Below are 17919 nucleotides of genomic sequence, written 5' to 3' on the forward strand. Positions count from 1 at the left end.
TTTAAACACACACAAAGCACTAATTAATCCCTTTGGAATCACCACCACCACTTTCTCTCTAGGATGACAAACATGAATCCAGCTAGATACAGCTGGTATCCATTGAACCAAGAGTCGCACAAAGCTCATGGAATGGGGCTTCCAAGAGAATGGGTTTCTAAGCAAAAAGTGCTCTGCTTCCTAGAGCCCCACAACAGGGTAGTCCTCCTGGACACCCAGAGGGTTTATGCTGCCCCCCCCTTACCTGGCTGTGTGTGTGCCGCTGCACTTCCATCGCCTGTGCTGAACGCTGTTGCTGCTGCTGCTGCTGCTGCTGCAGGGCATAGAGTTCTTGCTGACGCAGGAACTGGGAGCGGGAGTAGACTGGGAGCTGGCCTGTGTGCTGCAGGTGAGAGCCAGGTCCCCGGCTAGGATACATGGGTGGCCAAATAGATGCCTGATCCATCACCTCAGCTGCTAGGAGATATGTGTGTCAATTGGAGAAATAATCACTGGCAGTCCACCTGAGAGAGCCCTTCCTGATCCGTGAACCAAAAGGATCACACCTATCCGCTCTCATCAGTGCTGCCTTATTCCCCCACCACGGTTAGGAACAAACAGAAGCGGGATTGACTAGCCATTCCCTTTCCAGCGGCTACTTACCCAGTGGGTGGGGGGCACCGTGGGCTGGCGGCTCAGAAGGCAGGATGACAAGCTGGGCAGGCGGCTCCTGCGACAGGGGGAAGACTGGTTGCATGGCACTGGGCATTGAGGCTGGGAAGCCAGGTGGTAAGTTCTGATGAAGAGCAGGGTGCCCAATGCCTGGAGTGGGAAGGGGCAAAACATTAGATTTAGTGAGGGATCCCAACTCATTCAGCACTCTCCCATAGCAATCCCATTCCTCCAGGGCAAGACACACAAGATTAGACTTTGCCTTTCTGTCCTTCCTTGGGATAAGCCGCTTCACATGTCACTCAATGTAATGTATATAGGCGACCAAATGGACAAACATTTCATTCATCACATACAACATCGTTAATGTGCTTTCGGTGCACAGAGGCGATATTGATGAAGGAAGCAGTTGTGCTTTAGGTGACAAGTTTGGGTGGGTTGGTGCTGTCATGTCCATTTTGTCTCTACCTGGCAATTAGCAGAGGTCAAACCATTAAGGTAGACCAGAATCCAGTTTGTCCTCAGACAGTGGGTCTCGCTCTACACGGGCCTACCCTTGTGCTTGACCCGGAAACTGCAACTGGTACAAAATGTGGCTAAGCAGGTCCTCACTTGATCATCTTGGAGGGCACATATTCAGCCTATGCTGCGGCAGCTGCACTGGTTACTGCTTTGCTTCTGGATCAAGTTCAAAGTTTTGGTTTTGACCTTTAAGGCTATACATGGCCTGGGTCCTACCTATCTGAGGGACTGCTTATCTGCTTATGCCCCCTGCAAGGCTCTTCGCTCTGTGGGTATGAATTTCCTGAGCCCCCGGGACATTTGCCTGGCCTCGACCAGGGCCAGGGCCTGTAAGACAGAGCTCTTCTGCCAGGCGTTTGGTTGAGGCTGCTGTGGGTGTGACCAGAGTTACGAACTGTGGGTCCCGCCCTGCACTAAGCGCTCTACACTAAGTGTTTTATACTAAGCATTGACAATCAGAGTGCCCGGCACTTAGTGCTTAAGATCTGAACCCTCAAGGTTTTTGTGTCATCTAGGGCCACTACATTGGCCTTAGAGTGCAACAGCTGAGTTGGGTTGGGAGTAGTAGGAAGTTACACCACCATCTTTGATATTATTTTATATTGTTGATACTGCTTTAATGTTTTAATGGGGTTTTATGGTTATCTTGTGTTTTTGAACTGTATTGTAAGCCACAAGATGACTTTGTCGGGTGGGGCAGGGTAAAAGTCTATAAACAAACAAACAAGCAAATAATAGGCCACATATCATGGTAGAGGAGTAGCCAAGCAGAACTGATGGAACAACAAATGGCAAGAGGTAAAACACAGTTGGGATTAGCAAGGAAGAATGGAAAGAAGCCAAAACTATGAACAATCAGAGCTAAGGGGGTTGCAGATTGACAGGGAAAGACCCAGCTAAGGGCCCAGTTTTAGTTACAGACAACTGACCGTATGAGTGTCCCCCCATCCAAAGAGAGGGGCTGCGTGTCCGAGGCAACCAATGTGTATGAGCAGGGTGGGTGTGGGCGGTTGGGTCTCCTCCCAGCTGGCTGGCCTGCAGCGATGAACTGCCTGCAATCATGAGGTGGGGGGTCAGTTCTCCAGGGCAGCTGCTTGATGGGTGAATTCGGGCAAACTCCACAAGGTCCTTGTTTTCCCTGTCAGACCAAAACAATCAGATGAAGAAAAGGCAGGTCAGTTGGGTTTTCTATCCCTGGATTGCAAAACAGGTCATCACAGAATCTTAAGGTCATCACAAAATCATTGCAAAACAGGTCATCACAGTTTGGAAGTGACAGTATCCCTGAGTAACAGTATCCCTGAGTAACACCAAGCCTGGCTCTCTCATTAACACATCCATCTTTGAACTGATCCTTGAGCACTAGATGACAAATCCCCTAGCAATCTTAGATGGCCCCAAGACAGCCAGCAAAAATTGTTCTACCATAGTACACTACAGGCCTTGTTCAATAACTTCCAGAGACCCAATGATTAAAAAACCCCTCACTAGCTCAACGTTCTTTTATGTGGTTGTCCCGAGTCCTTACTGGAGCAGAAGGTCTCTCCCTGCAATCCCTAGACGTTCCTCACACAACCGGTTCCGTTCCTCCTCAGTATCCAGGTCGATGACGTGTACAGGCCGTGCTGCACCAGCTGCACAGGGGGGAAAAATGGACAGGCAAAATTAGTAACACCTTCTGGTAGCTACAGCACATGGGGACTTCCCTTTTTTCTGGGGAGTCGAGTGGGGGGACAAGAGGAAACTGGGAGATAGGTCACAGCTGAACCTCTCACACCATGCATCGAGATGGAACAAAGGTGAAGAAGGGGACAAAGAAAAGGTCAAAGGTCCCAAGTGAGGGGCTTCAGAAGAATGCTAAGAATGTAGCTTATGTACCAGGGTCTGGAATTATGGAATGAGAGGCCTTGGCTGAAAGAAAGTGAAGCTGGATGGCATGACGTTTAAAGGGCTAAACAAGACGATGGTGACTGGAGAGCAACATTGTCAAGTCTGTGTGTCCAGTCAGCATTCTCTTCTGCTTACTATTTCACATTGTCAAGCTCACCTTTGAGGCCCATGGAAGCCCGGCCTTGACGACTGGAGCTAGATCCATAGGCTGGCTCAGGACGACTCAGTGTATCCTTCTGACGTGCCACGGCCACAGCGATGCCCACAGGAGGCTGACGCACCTCACCATCCCCATGGCCCAGCTCATGGTCCCTACTGCGGGCACAGTCTGGACGTTCCAGCTCCTGTTGCCCTTTAGCCCCCAGGAACTTGCCCCCGTCCTGATGGGCGCAGCTGCCCTTGAGACTGCCCAGGCCCACAAAGGGAGCTTTCTGGCTCACAATAAGTGCTTGGTTGCTATATTTCAGCAGGTTTTTCATGGCGGACACTTCATCTGGGGGAGTCTGCATTTCTTGGGTCAGCACCGAACCCTGAGACATGAGGGCGGCCTGTTGAAGGCTGTTGCTAAAAGGGTCCAAGTAGGAGCTTTTCCTTTCCTCTGCCATGGACAAGGGAGGACCCTGGCCCTGAACTGGCCATGGTGGCAAGTGTGGTCCATTGTAGCCCAGACTGCTGAGCTCCACTGATTTGCGCTTGGACTCTGCATGGTTGCCCACCTGCTCCATCTCGGGCTGCAAATGCTGCTGGTGGCGGATTCGAGCCACTTTCTGGGTGCTGGGTGTTGGCGGCTCTTTGGGGGCCTTGTCTAAAGTGCAGCAGGACTGGCTGAGTTTGCACAACGTCTCCTGAGGGCTGGGTCGAGCACAATCCTGAGGGGGTGCCATCTCAAAGTGCCCACTCTTAGGTTGGTGGGGCAAGCTACCAAAATGGCCATCAGGCCCAGCATTGTTCAGGTACTCCAGGCCTTTGAGGCGGGTCGTGGGATTCTGTGACCATTCCAGCCGCCGCTCGGCTTTGCCCTCTGCTTTGAGGTGAGAGAAAGGGTGGTTTCCGTATGCGGATAGGTGCTCTGGACCCACGTCGTGGGGGCGCTCCTTGCCCTCGCAGGGCTCAGATGGCACCTGGAAGGAGCGGCTCTTATCAGTCAAGTGGCCTACAGAAGGCACAAAAGTGGCCCCGCTGATCCGTAAGTCCCGGCTGGCCTTATCCTGCAGAGGACACATCCCGTCTGGGCTGGAATGAAGCTGCAAGCAGGGAAAGCTGCCGGTGGTTGTGCTCAGGGCTGGGGGCCCAGTGGGCAGACTAGAAGGGACAGTGTAGGAGACTGAGTGGTGCAGCATCTGCCGCCGCTCCAGGCACTCGCTGTAGGACTGGGGAGGCTCATGGTGGCTGAGTTCCTTGGTACAACGGCTTTGGACCCCAGCGTGGCGCGGCAAGAGGCCACCACCGCAGCTGGGAAGTACAGCTTTGCCCGAGTCACCATTCAGCATCTTGGAGCTCAGCAGGCACAAGGGCAGGTGTTTGGGCCGGCTGTCGCAAGAGCCCCGCTGGGGAGGCCCGTCCTTGCAGTTCCCTTCAGGGGTCAGAGGCATCACCAACTTGTGCCGCTCCTTGGCCTCCTCGACAGGGGCCCGTTCCTTGACTTCTCCCTTGGACCCCTTGTCTTTGGACAGCACAAAGCGCTCGTAGTCCTTGTGGCACTTTTGTCCGTGGCCAGTCTCGCGGTCCCGGCTACAGGAGCCAATAGGATGGCCAGGTGCTGCCCGAGCAATACTGGGGAAATTGTGATTGGCTGGCAGCAGCGTGGGCTGAGCTGGCAGGTTCCGCAGATAGAAATTGTCTGTGGAAAAAGACAAGTGATCAGAATCAATCTTTTAAAGACAGCATCTCATACAACCTCCCTATTCTAGCCCAAATCACTATACATCTAATAGTGATGTTTCACCCTCGTCTGGCTGCAAATCCTTCAATCTGTAGATTGGGGCCACACTGACACTGAACATATTTCCCTGCAAACCTGAGGTACGTTTCAGAAAACTGCAAAAAGTTTAAAAGGTACAGGGTAGGGGTGTTAAATTAAATTACATAGTAAAAAATATGTTGTCCTGGCATGTGTAGACAATGCACTAATCTCAACTTAGCAGTTGAGCTGGCCATGGCTGCCACCACTGAGAGAAGCTTTGGCAGACACCAGGAGGGGCTCCAGGGCCCACCATGCAAGCAGAGCATTCTGGGAGCCTCTTGAAGCGCAGCTGTGTGATGGAGGACTTCAGGAAAGCCTTTTGGGCCAGCCAATGCAGCCACTGCAGCGGAGGACTCTCGGAGTTGCTCTAGGCTCAGAACAGCTCCCAGATACCAATGCTGTTGCTGCAAGTGGGTGGTGTGGCCTGGAGTCAGGATGGGGCGTGGGAGCTGGGGTCTGCCCCCTTCAAGTCTCGCAGGCCTCCCACTGGACTTATCTAATTTGGTTCCCCATTGTCTAAAACCTCTTCTGCCAGCATACTGCAGGAGCCCCTTTCAAGAATTCTGCCACTTGACAAGCAGGGGATGAAACTGTATTTGCCTGGCTCACACCTGGATGATGGGACAGGGAGGAGCAGACAGGTACTGAATTCTAAATGCTTTAATCCAGACAGATTCGTTCTTTCTTCCTCTTTCCTGTCTCTTCTCCTCCTCTCAATTGTCCATTCTATTTGCACCCTTGATGAGAGGTCGATCCCACAATGCTTCTCCCGCTCACACGTCCCCCACCTTCTGACCGAGCCCCAACACTTGCCTTTCTGGCTCTCATAGAAACGGTGCTGACCATACAGGACATTGCTGTTTCCATGGTGATCCAAGTGGCTCATAGGAAGAAAAGTGGATGCTAAACTCCCAGAGAACCTTGGGTAACCTGGAGCTAAAACAAGAGAGAGTAAGAAATGAAATGCCAATGTCACAATATAATGGCCAAGAAGCAAAGTCGTGGGCTGGACCCTTCATCTGACCTGTCTCTATGCATATGTCTAAACAAGACTGCCAAGGGGGAATTAAAAAAAAGACAGTTGTTGTTCGTCGAGGGAACAGGGAACTGTTGTTCATCGAGTGGTCTTCTGTGCAGGCATACATGGGACTGCGCTTTCGCAGGCATGCCGCAGAGAGGAGCTAGCAAGCTTTAAAATAACATTTTTAGATACCCAGGAATGCTCCCCCCTCCCTCACAGAGGAGGTTGACTTTCCCACCAAAAGGTCATATGATATGGGAGGGGCCAGCACTTCCTGCCTCCTGCCTGCTGGGAGCCCAGAGAAGACCCCCCATCTGCGCCTGGCACAGGCTGCCCCACAAAACATTATAGGATTGGGGAGAATTGTCTTGGCAGTAGTATGCAAAAAGGATCTAGGGGGTCTAAGTACACCAGACACTGAATACGAGTCAGCAGTGTGACTTGGTGGCTAAACAGGCAAATGGGATTTGGGGCTGTATCAAAAGAAGTATAATGTCCAGATTGCGCAAGGTGATGGTTCTGCTTTACTCTGCTCTGGTTAGACCTCACTTAGAATATTATGTTCAGTTTTGAGCATGAAATTGGGGACACTGTGGATGGGCAGATAGTTGTAAATTTCCTGTATTCTGCAGGGGGTTGGAATAGATAACCCTGGAGGTCCCATCCCACTCTATGATTCCCCATCCTCCTGGCCAGGGTGGGCGCACTCCACACTGGCCTTGTTGCTCTTGATTGATTCCTGGCCACCAGAGGAGCCAGCAGAAGGCAGACTAGCTGCACTCCACCCCTACCCTGCTGGTCTCCCAGGCTTCCTGGCCAGAGGCAGAGGCCAGGAACAGGTGAGTGGGCGCACTCCACATCTACTGCACCACTCTCACTGGCCTCCTGTGCAGCAGGAGAGCTATGAGGACCTCCAGAGCCTCCGGCCCATTTTTAAAACAGGCGTTGCTACTAGTTTGGTATATGTGCTGTGGAGGCCAGCACCATGCACACTGATGTTCCCTGTCATGCAGATGGTAGAGACATGAACAATGGGCTGTATTGTACAGAACTTGAGCCTTGTGTCCTTGTGACCTAACCTCAAGGAACGTGTGTCCACCATGGTCATTCACATAGCCATTTGCTGCAGTTATCTGTGGGCAAAAGTATCTGCTGTTCTTGAATCATGCGTACCAAAGAATCTTTAATATGTGCACTTTATTATAATAAATATTTGTATTTTAAACTTTCTTTGTAGCTCAACCTTTAGGTTCCTAACAAATGGGGACTACACCAAGTGCTCTGCATCATAAATATGCAAATACAAAAATAAATATTGTTATTATCATCATCATCATGGTTTTCCAAACATGAGAACAACAGGATACGTTTCTGGAAAATATACAACAGACTCCCAATACTGGGGCCGTGGATTCCCTGGGGATTAAGTGGAATTTCCATTCCTAGCATCCCCTTACCCTCAATTTTAGGGGCGTACAGCTGTCTTTGAGTGGGCAGGACTGGTCGGTAGAGCTGGTCAGGATATCAAAAGATCCCAACTATGCAGAACCCGAGTGCTTACTGTTGCTAATGTTTTGACCGTCAATCTGAACATCTTGATGTGCCCAAGGATCTCATATGCCTGAATCACAGTTTAACCTTAAAGGGAAGACCCCCAGGTTTTAGTCCTGATTCTGGCTACCATGGGGAGTAATTAGCCAAGAATGATGCAGCATTATCATATCAGCTGGCATTGCTGCATGGTGGCTTTTTGCCCCCTTTCTCAAAGCATCCAGTTGCCACTTTCCCCGTTTGAGCCATTCAGCCACTATGGCCTTTGCCAGTGGATCCTTATACTCAGGAAGGCATCAATGAGACATGACATTTTGTCCCAAAGGGACCTTTGATACATGCTCATTACTGACTTCCAGTTCAGTGCTCTTATTCCCATGGCACCTAATGAGTGGGTCTTATGCTTCATAAAATGTAGTTTCCTTCCCTCCATTTTAAGGTGGTGGTGGGGAGTGACAAACAGATCTAACTATGGCTGGTTGTACATCCAAAATAACAGAGTTGGCTGTGGGATGCTTAATTTAATACAATCTAAAATAAGTAGAGCCTTGCCTCCTGAGTCTATACATCCCATTTTCTGCCAATGCAGATGTGAATACAAATTTAGTTAGGGACTTTATAGATGGAAGACTATAGTACCCGTTTGGGGTATATAGGAAACCATCCATAATTGGGAAACTAGTCTTAAGCTCTGCAGAAACCTAACCCACATGCAGAGCCTTTGCCATTATAATAATCAGTTCTGAGACAGTCTCAGATCCTCTGCCAGCAACTGCACCAAAGATTCACTCATGGTGGCAGCAGGCAATGGCATCTATATAGCCTAGGACCCCATGTCTGACCTCCTTCCCAATCTGCCATGGGGGTTGGTAATATGGAGAGTGCACCATTTCCTAACCCTTGAATTTTCCCATGCTCTGTGATGACACTTGGCAGTGACACTCAGTGGCGCCGATTGGCAGCAACTGTTGGTGCCAATGCTCGGCAATGCCAAAGCTTGGCAGCGACCCTTGGCATCAACGCTTGGCAACAACCCTCCATGTCGATGCTTGGCAGCAATGCTCAGTGGTGACACTTCGGTGGCAAGCGTGCTCAGGGGCATCGTTGTCAGAGAACTAACAAAATGGTGAGTTATGTCTCAACACCGATGGTGTCTCTTGGCACCACATGATGACATTTAGCATTACATGCAGTCATTGAATGCTTGATCGAGGGGTCTCAGTGCTGGGCAGCCCCTTGGTTATTGGCGTTGATCAAGAGTCCGTCGACATCAGTAGATCTCGACATTGAGAAGGTGCCTGCTGGCACTGAGGAACAAATTGCCTCTAAATGAGAACAATAAATGGGCCAATGTCTGACTTATTCTGTCTCCATCATCAGTGGGCTAGGTGTGGCCCTAGATAGGGCAGAATCCTCATCTAATAAGGCCCCACCGGGACTGGCACTGAACTCACTGTGGTGGCTGCTGGCCCATAAATCAGCCGCTTTGGCTACCTCTCTTGGTGGGTTTGAGGCACTGAGGCCATTTTCCAGAGAGTTTCCAGATGAACTGCCCTTCCTTGCCTCAATTGCTGTGGCGTTTTGGCAGCAAAGGTGAGGTGTTATTGAGGTCTTCTTGCAGAACAGAGGTGACAGACTCAGTGCTCTCCATTTGAGGCCATTTTCACACCCACTTTATAATTTATGGTGAGGCCTCTACAACAATGGCTGAACATATCCAAATGATAAGTCATTCACCTCTCATTAAGTATGTGAGGTAAACAAATGATAAGTCGCTCACCTCTTACTAAGTATGTGAGGTAAATATTCTTTCAGCTTGCTGAACAGTCCTCTCTCAGTGGCAGAAAAGAGAGGGCTGAGGAAAGAGTCCTCACCCTCCCCACATCACATGACTTTTGGGAAGGAAAGTCAGCCTCCTCTGTGAGGGGAGGGGGAGCACTCCTGGAACGTCATTTTAAAGCTTGCTAGCTCTTCTTCATGGCAGGTTTGTGAAAGCACAGTGCCATGTGAGACTGCCCAGAAGCCACAACGATGAGCCTTTGTTAGGTCAGACTTTTGCCACCCAATGCCCACAGCTGAGAATTTCCTGCAGGGGTTCTGCAGGAAAAGCCTATTTCCAAGTTGCTGCCATTATGGCAGTGTGCTCATATGATGGTATAAGACACTTCTACAAAACAGCTTACAAAGAGAGATGAAATAGGGCAAAAACAAAAATGGTGGCAGTGGGGAGTAACATTAAGATCAACAACAATCCAAACTACTATAGCATAAGACAATTCTGATGCATGCGGGTCTCTGGATCCTTCATTAGGCAGAACATAGATGCCTTGAATATAAGTTGCACTGTCATGTAAAAGTGTAAACCTCTGCCTACTTCATAACAGCAGCCCTGCCCCAGAGGAAGTGCTGGTGATTTAACAAGGATAAATCCCTAAATTTTGGTCTTACTGCCGGTTTGTATTGTATTTGTATTTTTGTATGTATTTTAATGTAGGTATTCTAAAGATTTTAAGTTTTTTTTTTAAAGACCTGAGTCAGCTGGGTCCGAGAGTGGTGGCATATAAATGTGAATATAAATTAAAAAATAAAACAAATAATAAAATAAAATAAATAAAAAATAAATTCAAATTCTGCACCAAGGTAATAAAAATTTTGCAATCAAAACAAAGTTTGCAAACCAAACACATGTGCATATACTTTGCATGTTTTTCAAGAACATATTCTGTTTTGCACACTTCAGGTTTTTGAAGTATTCTGAATGTTTTGGCAAAGCCAAAGGGAATGAAGAGAGAAAAGCATAACTAGGATCTGCATTGTGTCCATGGTAAGTCCTTCTCTCAGACCTATTCTTTTCTCAGACCTGTTCTGTCCCTGGTAAGTCCTTTTCTCAGACCTGCAGAGTACAAACTTGGTTCCTTTAAAATATTAACATGCAGACTGAGATTCTGGCGACTGAATCACCTGGAGCTACACAATATAACGAATTCTGTGCCTGTACAGATTAGCTACCACAATTGCATGAACTACACTCAGGCGCTGACTTTGCATTCTTTACCAGGATTGTAACCCCTGGCTTCCTGCCAGTCTGCATCTTGGTCAAGTGTCAAATGCCACCATTAAGGGGTTTAACTAGGAGAAAAGCAGGGGAGGGTCAAATCTTTTGACTGGTGTCAAGGTGAGCATTACTGAATCTGCCAAATGCCGTCTCAAGTGCTGGCCCTGGTTGAGGATGTTAAGGCTCAGAGGCTCTGGGTCGATTTCTCACTGTCCTATGTCGCTCCTGTATGAACTCAGTGGAATCTCTAATCCATACAGGTGATCTTCTGCACATCAAGCTTCACTCCCTCATGTGGAAAGTAAGATGAATTAGTGACCTGCTACACAAAGGTTTGCAAAAGCAATATGTGCCTAATGCAAAAGGTAAAGACAATATGTGTTTGTAGCTGAAGGTACATATATGTTTGCTATGCTACTTCAAAAACTAACACTACCGTTTGTTTGAACTTAATATATTAAACTACTAATGGTATTTAGGAAGCAGGATAATGTCCACATGATTCAATTCACACACATGCAGCACTATCCTATGAACAGTTTCCTGGAAGTAAGCCCCACGGAACAGACCTGAGGAGGATTCTGAACAGTTCTGTTAGGGACGGCTTTCATAAGGAGGAAAAATAGCATTTCTTCAAGAAAATTGTATTTGCTTTTTAAATTCTGGGGGACAACAGATATGTGCATCTAGAAGCACTGGCTAGCTGTGGGTTTTGTTTTGAGTGTGTCTTACTACATAGCTAATGCCCCTCCTCCTAGCACAATTGTAAATCTAAAAATAGAAAAGGGAAACACGTTGCATAGGAAAAGCAAATATATAAATATGTTTGTACAATACTGGTGACTAATAATAATAGATCCAGCCCAAATACCCTGACAGACACCTCTTCAGACACAGCTGAATCCAAATGCAAGAGTTTTCCACACTTGTGACTCACGGCTTCCGAGGCTAAAACCCCAGAGGTAGCACTAAACCGTCTAGCGTCAGGCCAGTTTCAAAACTCTCTCCTTCCCCTGAGTGTTCCCATTAAGCATCTGACTCCTCTCGAGGGTACTTTGCAGGAAGCCGGCCCACCCCGTGTCAGCCCAACTAATCTCCCAGTCAACCGCACACCAGGACTTTCAGCCTTGCCACCCCACCCCCACCCCCCAGACAGGCCGCCCGTCAGCATGATGCCGACAGCATTGCCTGCACCCCGCCCCCAGCAGCCCTGGAGTGCCGGAAGCCAGCTGGCAGCCGTTCAAACTAGCAGTCGGGCTGGCTGCCAGGGCACCGTGCCAGTAGCACCTTGCTGCTCACACTTTTAACTTTCTGCATCTCACACAGAGAGGATATTGGGGGAAGGGCTCCACAACAGTCCGTCACCACAAGAAGGGGGGGAGGAAGGAGGGAGGGAGGGAGGGAGGGAGAGGCACAGAATGTTCTGAAGAGTTGGAATAATTGAAGGCTAAAAGGCTGTATGGCCAGCATCACAGCCCAGTCGTGGAGGACAGGAATAGACCCAACAGCAGTGGTTCTCAACTTGGGGTCGGGACCCCTTTGGGGTCAAACGACTCTTTCACAGGGGTCATGGCAAGTCAAACAGTTTGGCTGGGGGGAGGCGCCGCCACTGTTGCTGCTCCTCCTGAAGGCGCACGCCAATTTATATACAATTTATAATCAGTTTATATGCAATCATGAACAATGGATCTTCATGCCACTGGTCAGTTTTGATTTAATTTCTGTGAAAGAACACTTGCATAATTTTATGGTTAGAGGTCACCACAACATGAGGAACTGTATTCAAGGGTCACAGCATTAGGAAATTTGACAACCACTGCCCTGCAGGGATTGGAAAGAATTGCTATTGGGGAGCTTATGGGCTGGGGACAGGCACTCTTGCAGGTACAAGTTACGGATGGAGGGCATAGACCACACTTTCATTTGTATCCACCAGCTGAGACTGGCACAAGAGGATGACTGCATTTGTGTATGAGGGACGTTCATCTGAACGGAACAGAGGGAAAGTTCTGGGCCAAGATAACTTGGAGGTTTGAGGAAGGCAGTGAGGAGGTATGACAGACCTGGGGTGGGGGAAGGAGGCACCCATGTACTGGTCACAACTATGGAGAAATAATACTCCAAGTCCTTTGCTGAATAACTGGGGTGGGAGATGGGACATCCTGATGGAGTTTCTGGAAGGCAAAAGGAAAGGGAAGGGGGCCTTAACAGAAAATGCAATCTGCCCCACTGATCCCTTTCACCTTACCTCTCTAGATAGAGGAAACCATTCATCTCTAACTCTGTCCTCACTCACAGTTTCCATTCTGCCACACTGGAATTCTCCCCCCCCCCCCCTCACACACACATACACACCGAGTCTCAAATAACTGAGGCCCATTATATTGGCTCCCCTGTACTCTAGAATCTTCCTCTCTGGAAAATTTCTCTGCCCCTCTGTTTCCTGGAGGTGGGTGGAGTTGTTTGAAACTAAGCTCAGAACACAAATGAGTATGGGGATCCTCCTAGCATTCCCCCCCCCCCTATGATTCCACATGTATGTAATCTGTCCTAGAATACTAAGAAACTCCATTGCTTTTTCCTAAAAAGTAGGCCATGTGTAGAAAAATTGTGATGCGGCCTCCTCAAAAGAGGTTAAGTTTCTGCTGAAGTATAGCTCCCTCCCTTAATACTCAGTTATGTTCTATCTAGACTAGATGATTTCCACGTACTCATACCTGTCTGCCTGCCACAATACTTAACAATTTTGCAAATGCCACACATGCACATATATGCACACACAGATATTTCACAGATTAATGCAAGTGAAGCACGTTTGAATGTATTTACTGGTTTATATAATTTATATGGTGATAGCAGAATGTGAATTGTCCAAAACTTTGGCTCCTTTGAAGCATAATTTGGAACAGCTCGGGGAGCATAGAATATGAATAGACCTGAACATTTTCAGTCCCTCTGGAGCACTGGCCATGCTATTTCTAGAAAATAACCTTTAGATATGGCAATTGCACCCTCACCCAAAAAGTAGCAGTACCACCAACCACCGTCCTTACCTTCATGGGAATGCGAGAACCAGATCTGGGAAGTCCCAGAGTGGGGGCCACGGAAGGCCGGTTCTGATGGGGATGATGCAGGGCCTGTGGGGTGTGGGGGTGCTGCTGAGCCCAAGCTGCTGCTCAGGAAACTGCCCATAAAGGATGAGGCAGGTGGGTTTCCCATCAACCCGCTTCCTGCTGAGGGCATAAGGGGAGGGGGGGAGAAAGGAGGGAAGAAAGTCAGCATACACATGGAAAGCACAGAAAGCACAAAGCTCAGCACCCTCCCTTCAGTGGTTGTTATTTAATCATATAATAAAGTTTGTAACACTACTCAGGGCACGTTATACAACTTAGCAAATCTGTACACCGCCCGTGGCGCCGCGGGCGCCACGGACTAAATAAAACAGTAAGGGGTTCTGGGGCGGGATGTGTCCGGGATGAGGAAGGGTCCGGATTGGACCCTTCCTCATGACAGACAACCGGAGGGACCAAACGGCAGGCGCAAAGCGCCTGCCGATTGGTCCCTCCGATTCCCAGCCCCAGCAACTGCGAGCCGCGCTCAGCGCGGCTCGCAGTTGCTCCCGGCCTGACGTGGTGAGAGGCGCGAAGCGTCTCTCACCGCGTCAGGCCGGCCCCAAGGAAGCCCCCGCCGCAAACACAACACAAGACTCCAGCCGCCGAGAAGCTGCAGAAAAAAAAAAACACCCCCGGAGGAGCCTTTCGCCGCTAGCGCGACGAGAGGCAGCAGAAAAAAAAACCCCTGTAGGAGCTCCAAGCCGCCGCGCCGACGAGAGGCAGCAGAAAAAAAAACCCCTGTAGGAGCTCCAAGCCGCCGCGCCGACGAGAGGCAGCAGAAAAAAAAACCCCTGTAGGAGCTCCAAGCCGCCGCGCCGACGAGAGGCAGCAGAAAAAAAAACCCCTGTAGGAGCTCCAAGCCGCCGCGCCGACGAGAGCTAGCAGAAAAAAAAAACCCTGCAGGAGCCTTTCACAGCTCCAAGCAGCAGAAAAAAAACCCCGGAAGGAGCCTTTCACAGCTCCAAGCAGCAGAAAAAAAAACCCTGTAGGAGCCTTTCGCAGATCCAAGCAGCAGAAAACAAAACCCTGAAGGAGCCTTTCCCAGCTCCAAGCAGCAGGAAAAAAAACCCCTGTAGGAGCTCCAAGCCCCCACGCCCACGAGAGCTAGCAGAAAAAAAAAACCCTGCAGGAGCCTTTCACAGATCCAAGCAGCAGAACAAAAAACCCTGTAGGAGCCTTTCGCAGATCCAAGCAGCAGAAAACAAAACCCTGAAGGAGCCTTTCCCAGCTCCAAGCAGCAGCTCCCTGTAGGAGCTCCAAGCCGGCACGCCCACGAGAGCTAGCAGGAAAAAAAAACCCCTGCAGGAGCCTTTCACAGATCCAAGCAGCAGAAAAAAAAAACCCTGTAGGAGCCTTTCGCAGATCCAAGCAGCAGAAAACAAAACCCTGAAGGAGCCTTTCCCAGCTCCAAGCAGCAGGAAAAAAACCCCTGTAGGAGCTCCAAGCCGGCACGCCCACGAGAGCTAGCAGAAAAAAAAAACCCTGCAGGAGCCTTTCACAGATCCAAGCAGCAGAAAAAAAACCCCGGAAGGAGCCTTTCGCAGATCCAAGCAGCAGAAAACAAAACCCTGTAGGAGCCTTTCCCAGCTCCAAGCAGCAGAAAACAAAAAAACCCTGTCGGAGCCTTTCACAGCTCCACGCAGCAGAAAAAAAAACACCTCCTGGTGTCCCCTGGGTCCTAGCGCCCATTGCATTCCTGGTTGCAATGGGCTTTCTTGCTAGTAAAATGAATAAATGCACATTCTGGGAATAAGCTTTATACATGGTTTTAGTTAATTTTTTTTAAACCAAGCTAAATCATACTAAAAATCCTCGTTTATTAACCTACATCCCATGTAAAAACCTTAGCGAGAGCAGAAGTATGACCCCACCCACGTACATTTATGTTCAGTGACTGAAGTCACAGACACCGTTTCCCACTCTATCTGGCAGCCTTAGTGGGCTCTTATTATCTACCTGCTGTCTATCTCAGGGAAGAAATTGACATTAAAGTAACCACTAGACGTCCTTTGGAAATCACAAACTGGATATGTTTTCTTGGCACAGAAAGCAGGTGAGTACCCTGTGTCTCTAGTAATCCTTGGCCGGATGCCTGGAGGCGGTAGTGGAATGGTTCCAACATAGTAGTTGCATGAAGCGTAACCCCTTGAAGACGGAGGCCCTTTGGATAGGTGGGAAAAGGCCAGACCAGGAAGTGCAACTCCCCAGCCTGAATGGAGTGCTGCTCAAAACAGCACAAACAGCCAAGAACCTGAGCGTGATTCTTGACACTTCCCTAACCATGGGAACTCAAATCATGAGAGGAGGACAGCTGGCATTTTCCCATCTCAACCAAGCTAAACTACTAGTGCCCTATCTGGCCCTAGAATGCCTAGCCACAGTGATCCATGCAACAGTCACCTCTAGACTGGATTCTTGCAACTCGCTCTATGTGGGCCTTCCCTTGTCCCTACTTCAGAAGCCACAATTGATACAACATGCAGCTGCTCACATCCTCACCCAAACCCAATGGAGGGTCCACATTGCTCTGATCCTCCAGCAGATGCACTGACTACGAATTGAATACAGGATCAGGTTTAAGGTGCTGGTACTAACCTACAAGGTCATATGTGGTCAGGGTCCTGCATACCTCAAGGATTGTCAGACAGCATATAATTCCAGAAGAGTGGCACGTTCTATCTATTCCAACAACTTGGTGATCCCTGAGTCCAAAGAAGTTCACCTGGCCTTGACCAGAACTCAGCTGTGGCCCTAATCTGGTGGAACAAGTTCTCCATTGTAGTCAAGGCCCTATCAGAACTCAAACAGTTCCATAGGGCCCGCCAGGCATTCAGATGAGGCCAGTGATGGGAACTTTTCCACAATGATCCCTCTACCAGGCAAATTTGACAACGAATTGTTCCTGACCATTGCTGTTACCCATTCAGTTATTAGCAATTGCCAATATGTTGTATGTTAACCATTTATATCCTTTCTTATTCATACTGTTCCAACATCCTATGTACCTTGCCCATTCCCCACTGGTTTTATGTACACTGCCCTGAGATGTCACAGCGAGGGGTGGTATATAGATTGCATGAATAAATAAAATAAATAAATAACTTCATATACAAGTTGGTTAGGAGACAAGTGATTGCAAATTTTTGCATCACTGAGCCTTAAAATCACACTAATACAATGAAAGCCTAAAAGTAGTGGCTGTGCAGCTAACATGTAATTATATTGATTTTATTTTCATGCCCCCCCCCCAAACCAGCTTATACTGTTTTCTCCTCCTCCATTTATACACATAATATTGCCCAGCTGGTCTGAAGTTATGGCTTGGGTTGTCACCAATATGCCGATGTCACCCAGCTCTAACTTCTAATGATCAGTCAGCCTGATAACCCCCCCCCCCCCACACACACACACCTTGGTTAGATGCCTGGAGGCCATAGTGCAGTCATGTGAAACTCAACCCCTCAAAGATGGATGTCCTTTGGATAGTGGGAAAGAGTCAAAACAGGAAGCATATCTCCCCAACCTGAATGGTACTCAATTTACAACAACGCAATCAATCAGGAATCTGGGTGTGATCCTTGACCCATCTTTAACAACAAAAACTCAGGTCATGAGAGTAGTGCAGCTGGCTTTCTTCCATATCCACCAAGCTAAGCTACTATCACCTTATCTGACCCCAGGACACCTCTCCACAGTGATCCATTCGTCACTTGTAGACTGGATTACCTGCTCTATCCTGGCCTTCCCTTATCCCTACTCAAGAAACTACAGTTGATCCAAAATGCAGCCACTTGAATTTTCTCCCAAACACTATGGAGAGCCTATATTAACCTGACCCTCCAGCAGCTGCAATTGCTACCAACTGAATATCAAATCAGGTTTAGGATTCTGTATACCTCAAGGATTGTCTGATTGCCTATAATCGCTGAAGAGTGACTTGCCCCATCCATTCCAACAACCTGGTAATCCCTGGCACCAAAGGAATCCACCTGGCCTCAACTACAGCTAGAGCTTTTCATCAGTGGCCCCAACCTGGTAGAAAGAGCTCCCCAATGAGATCAAGGCCCTATCGGAACTCAACCAGTTCTGTTGAGCCTGCAAAATGGAGCTCTTCCACCAGGCTCTTGGATAAAACCAGCAATGAAAACCCCCA

The 17919-nt window shown here is 48.8% G+C and overlaps 1 protein-coding gene across 9 annotated transcripts in view; it reads right to left on the minus strand.

Moving 5' to 3' along the window:
- The window catches only part of BAHCC1 (BAH domain and coiled-coil containing 1), a 136354-nt gene that overhangs the window by 43731 nt on the left and 74704 nt on the right, over positions 1–17919 (minus strand). For 7 of the 9 annotated variants that reach the window (XM_077328257.1, XM_077328258.1, XM_077328259.1 and 4 more), the window contains exons 3-9: positions 13707–13886; positions 5840–5962; positions 3221–4903; positions 2702–2807; positions 2103–2311; positions 643–801; positions 245–453 (exon numbers count right to left, since the gene is read on the minus strand). In XM_077328257.1, coding sequence (XP_077184372.1) covers positions 245–453; positions 643–801; positions 2103–2311; positions 2702–2807; positions 3221–4903; positions 5840–5962; positions 13707–13886 — 2669 coding nt within the window. The remainder of the gene's footprint in view (positions 1–244; positions 454–642; positions 802–2102; positions 2312–2701; positions 2808–3220; positions 4904–5839; positions 5963–13706; positions 13887–17919) is intronic. The other 2 variants (XM_077328260.1, XM_077328264.1) reach the window with 1 other exon arrangement.

This window comes from Paroedura picta, chromosome 3 (assembly GCF_049243985.1).
Source record: "Paroedura picta isolate Pp20150507F chromosome 3, Ppicta_v3.0, whole genome shotgun sequence".
Classification (NCBI taxonomy): Eukaryota; Metazoa; Chordata; class Lepidosauria; order Squamata; family Gekkonidae; genus Paroedura; species Paroedura picta.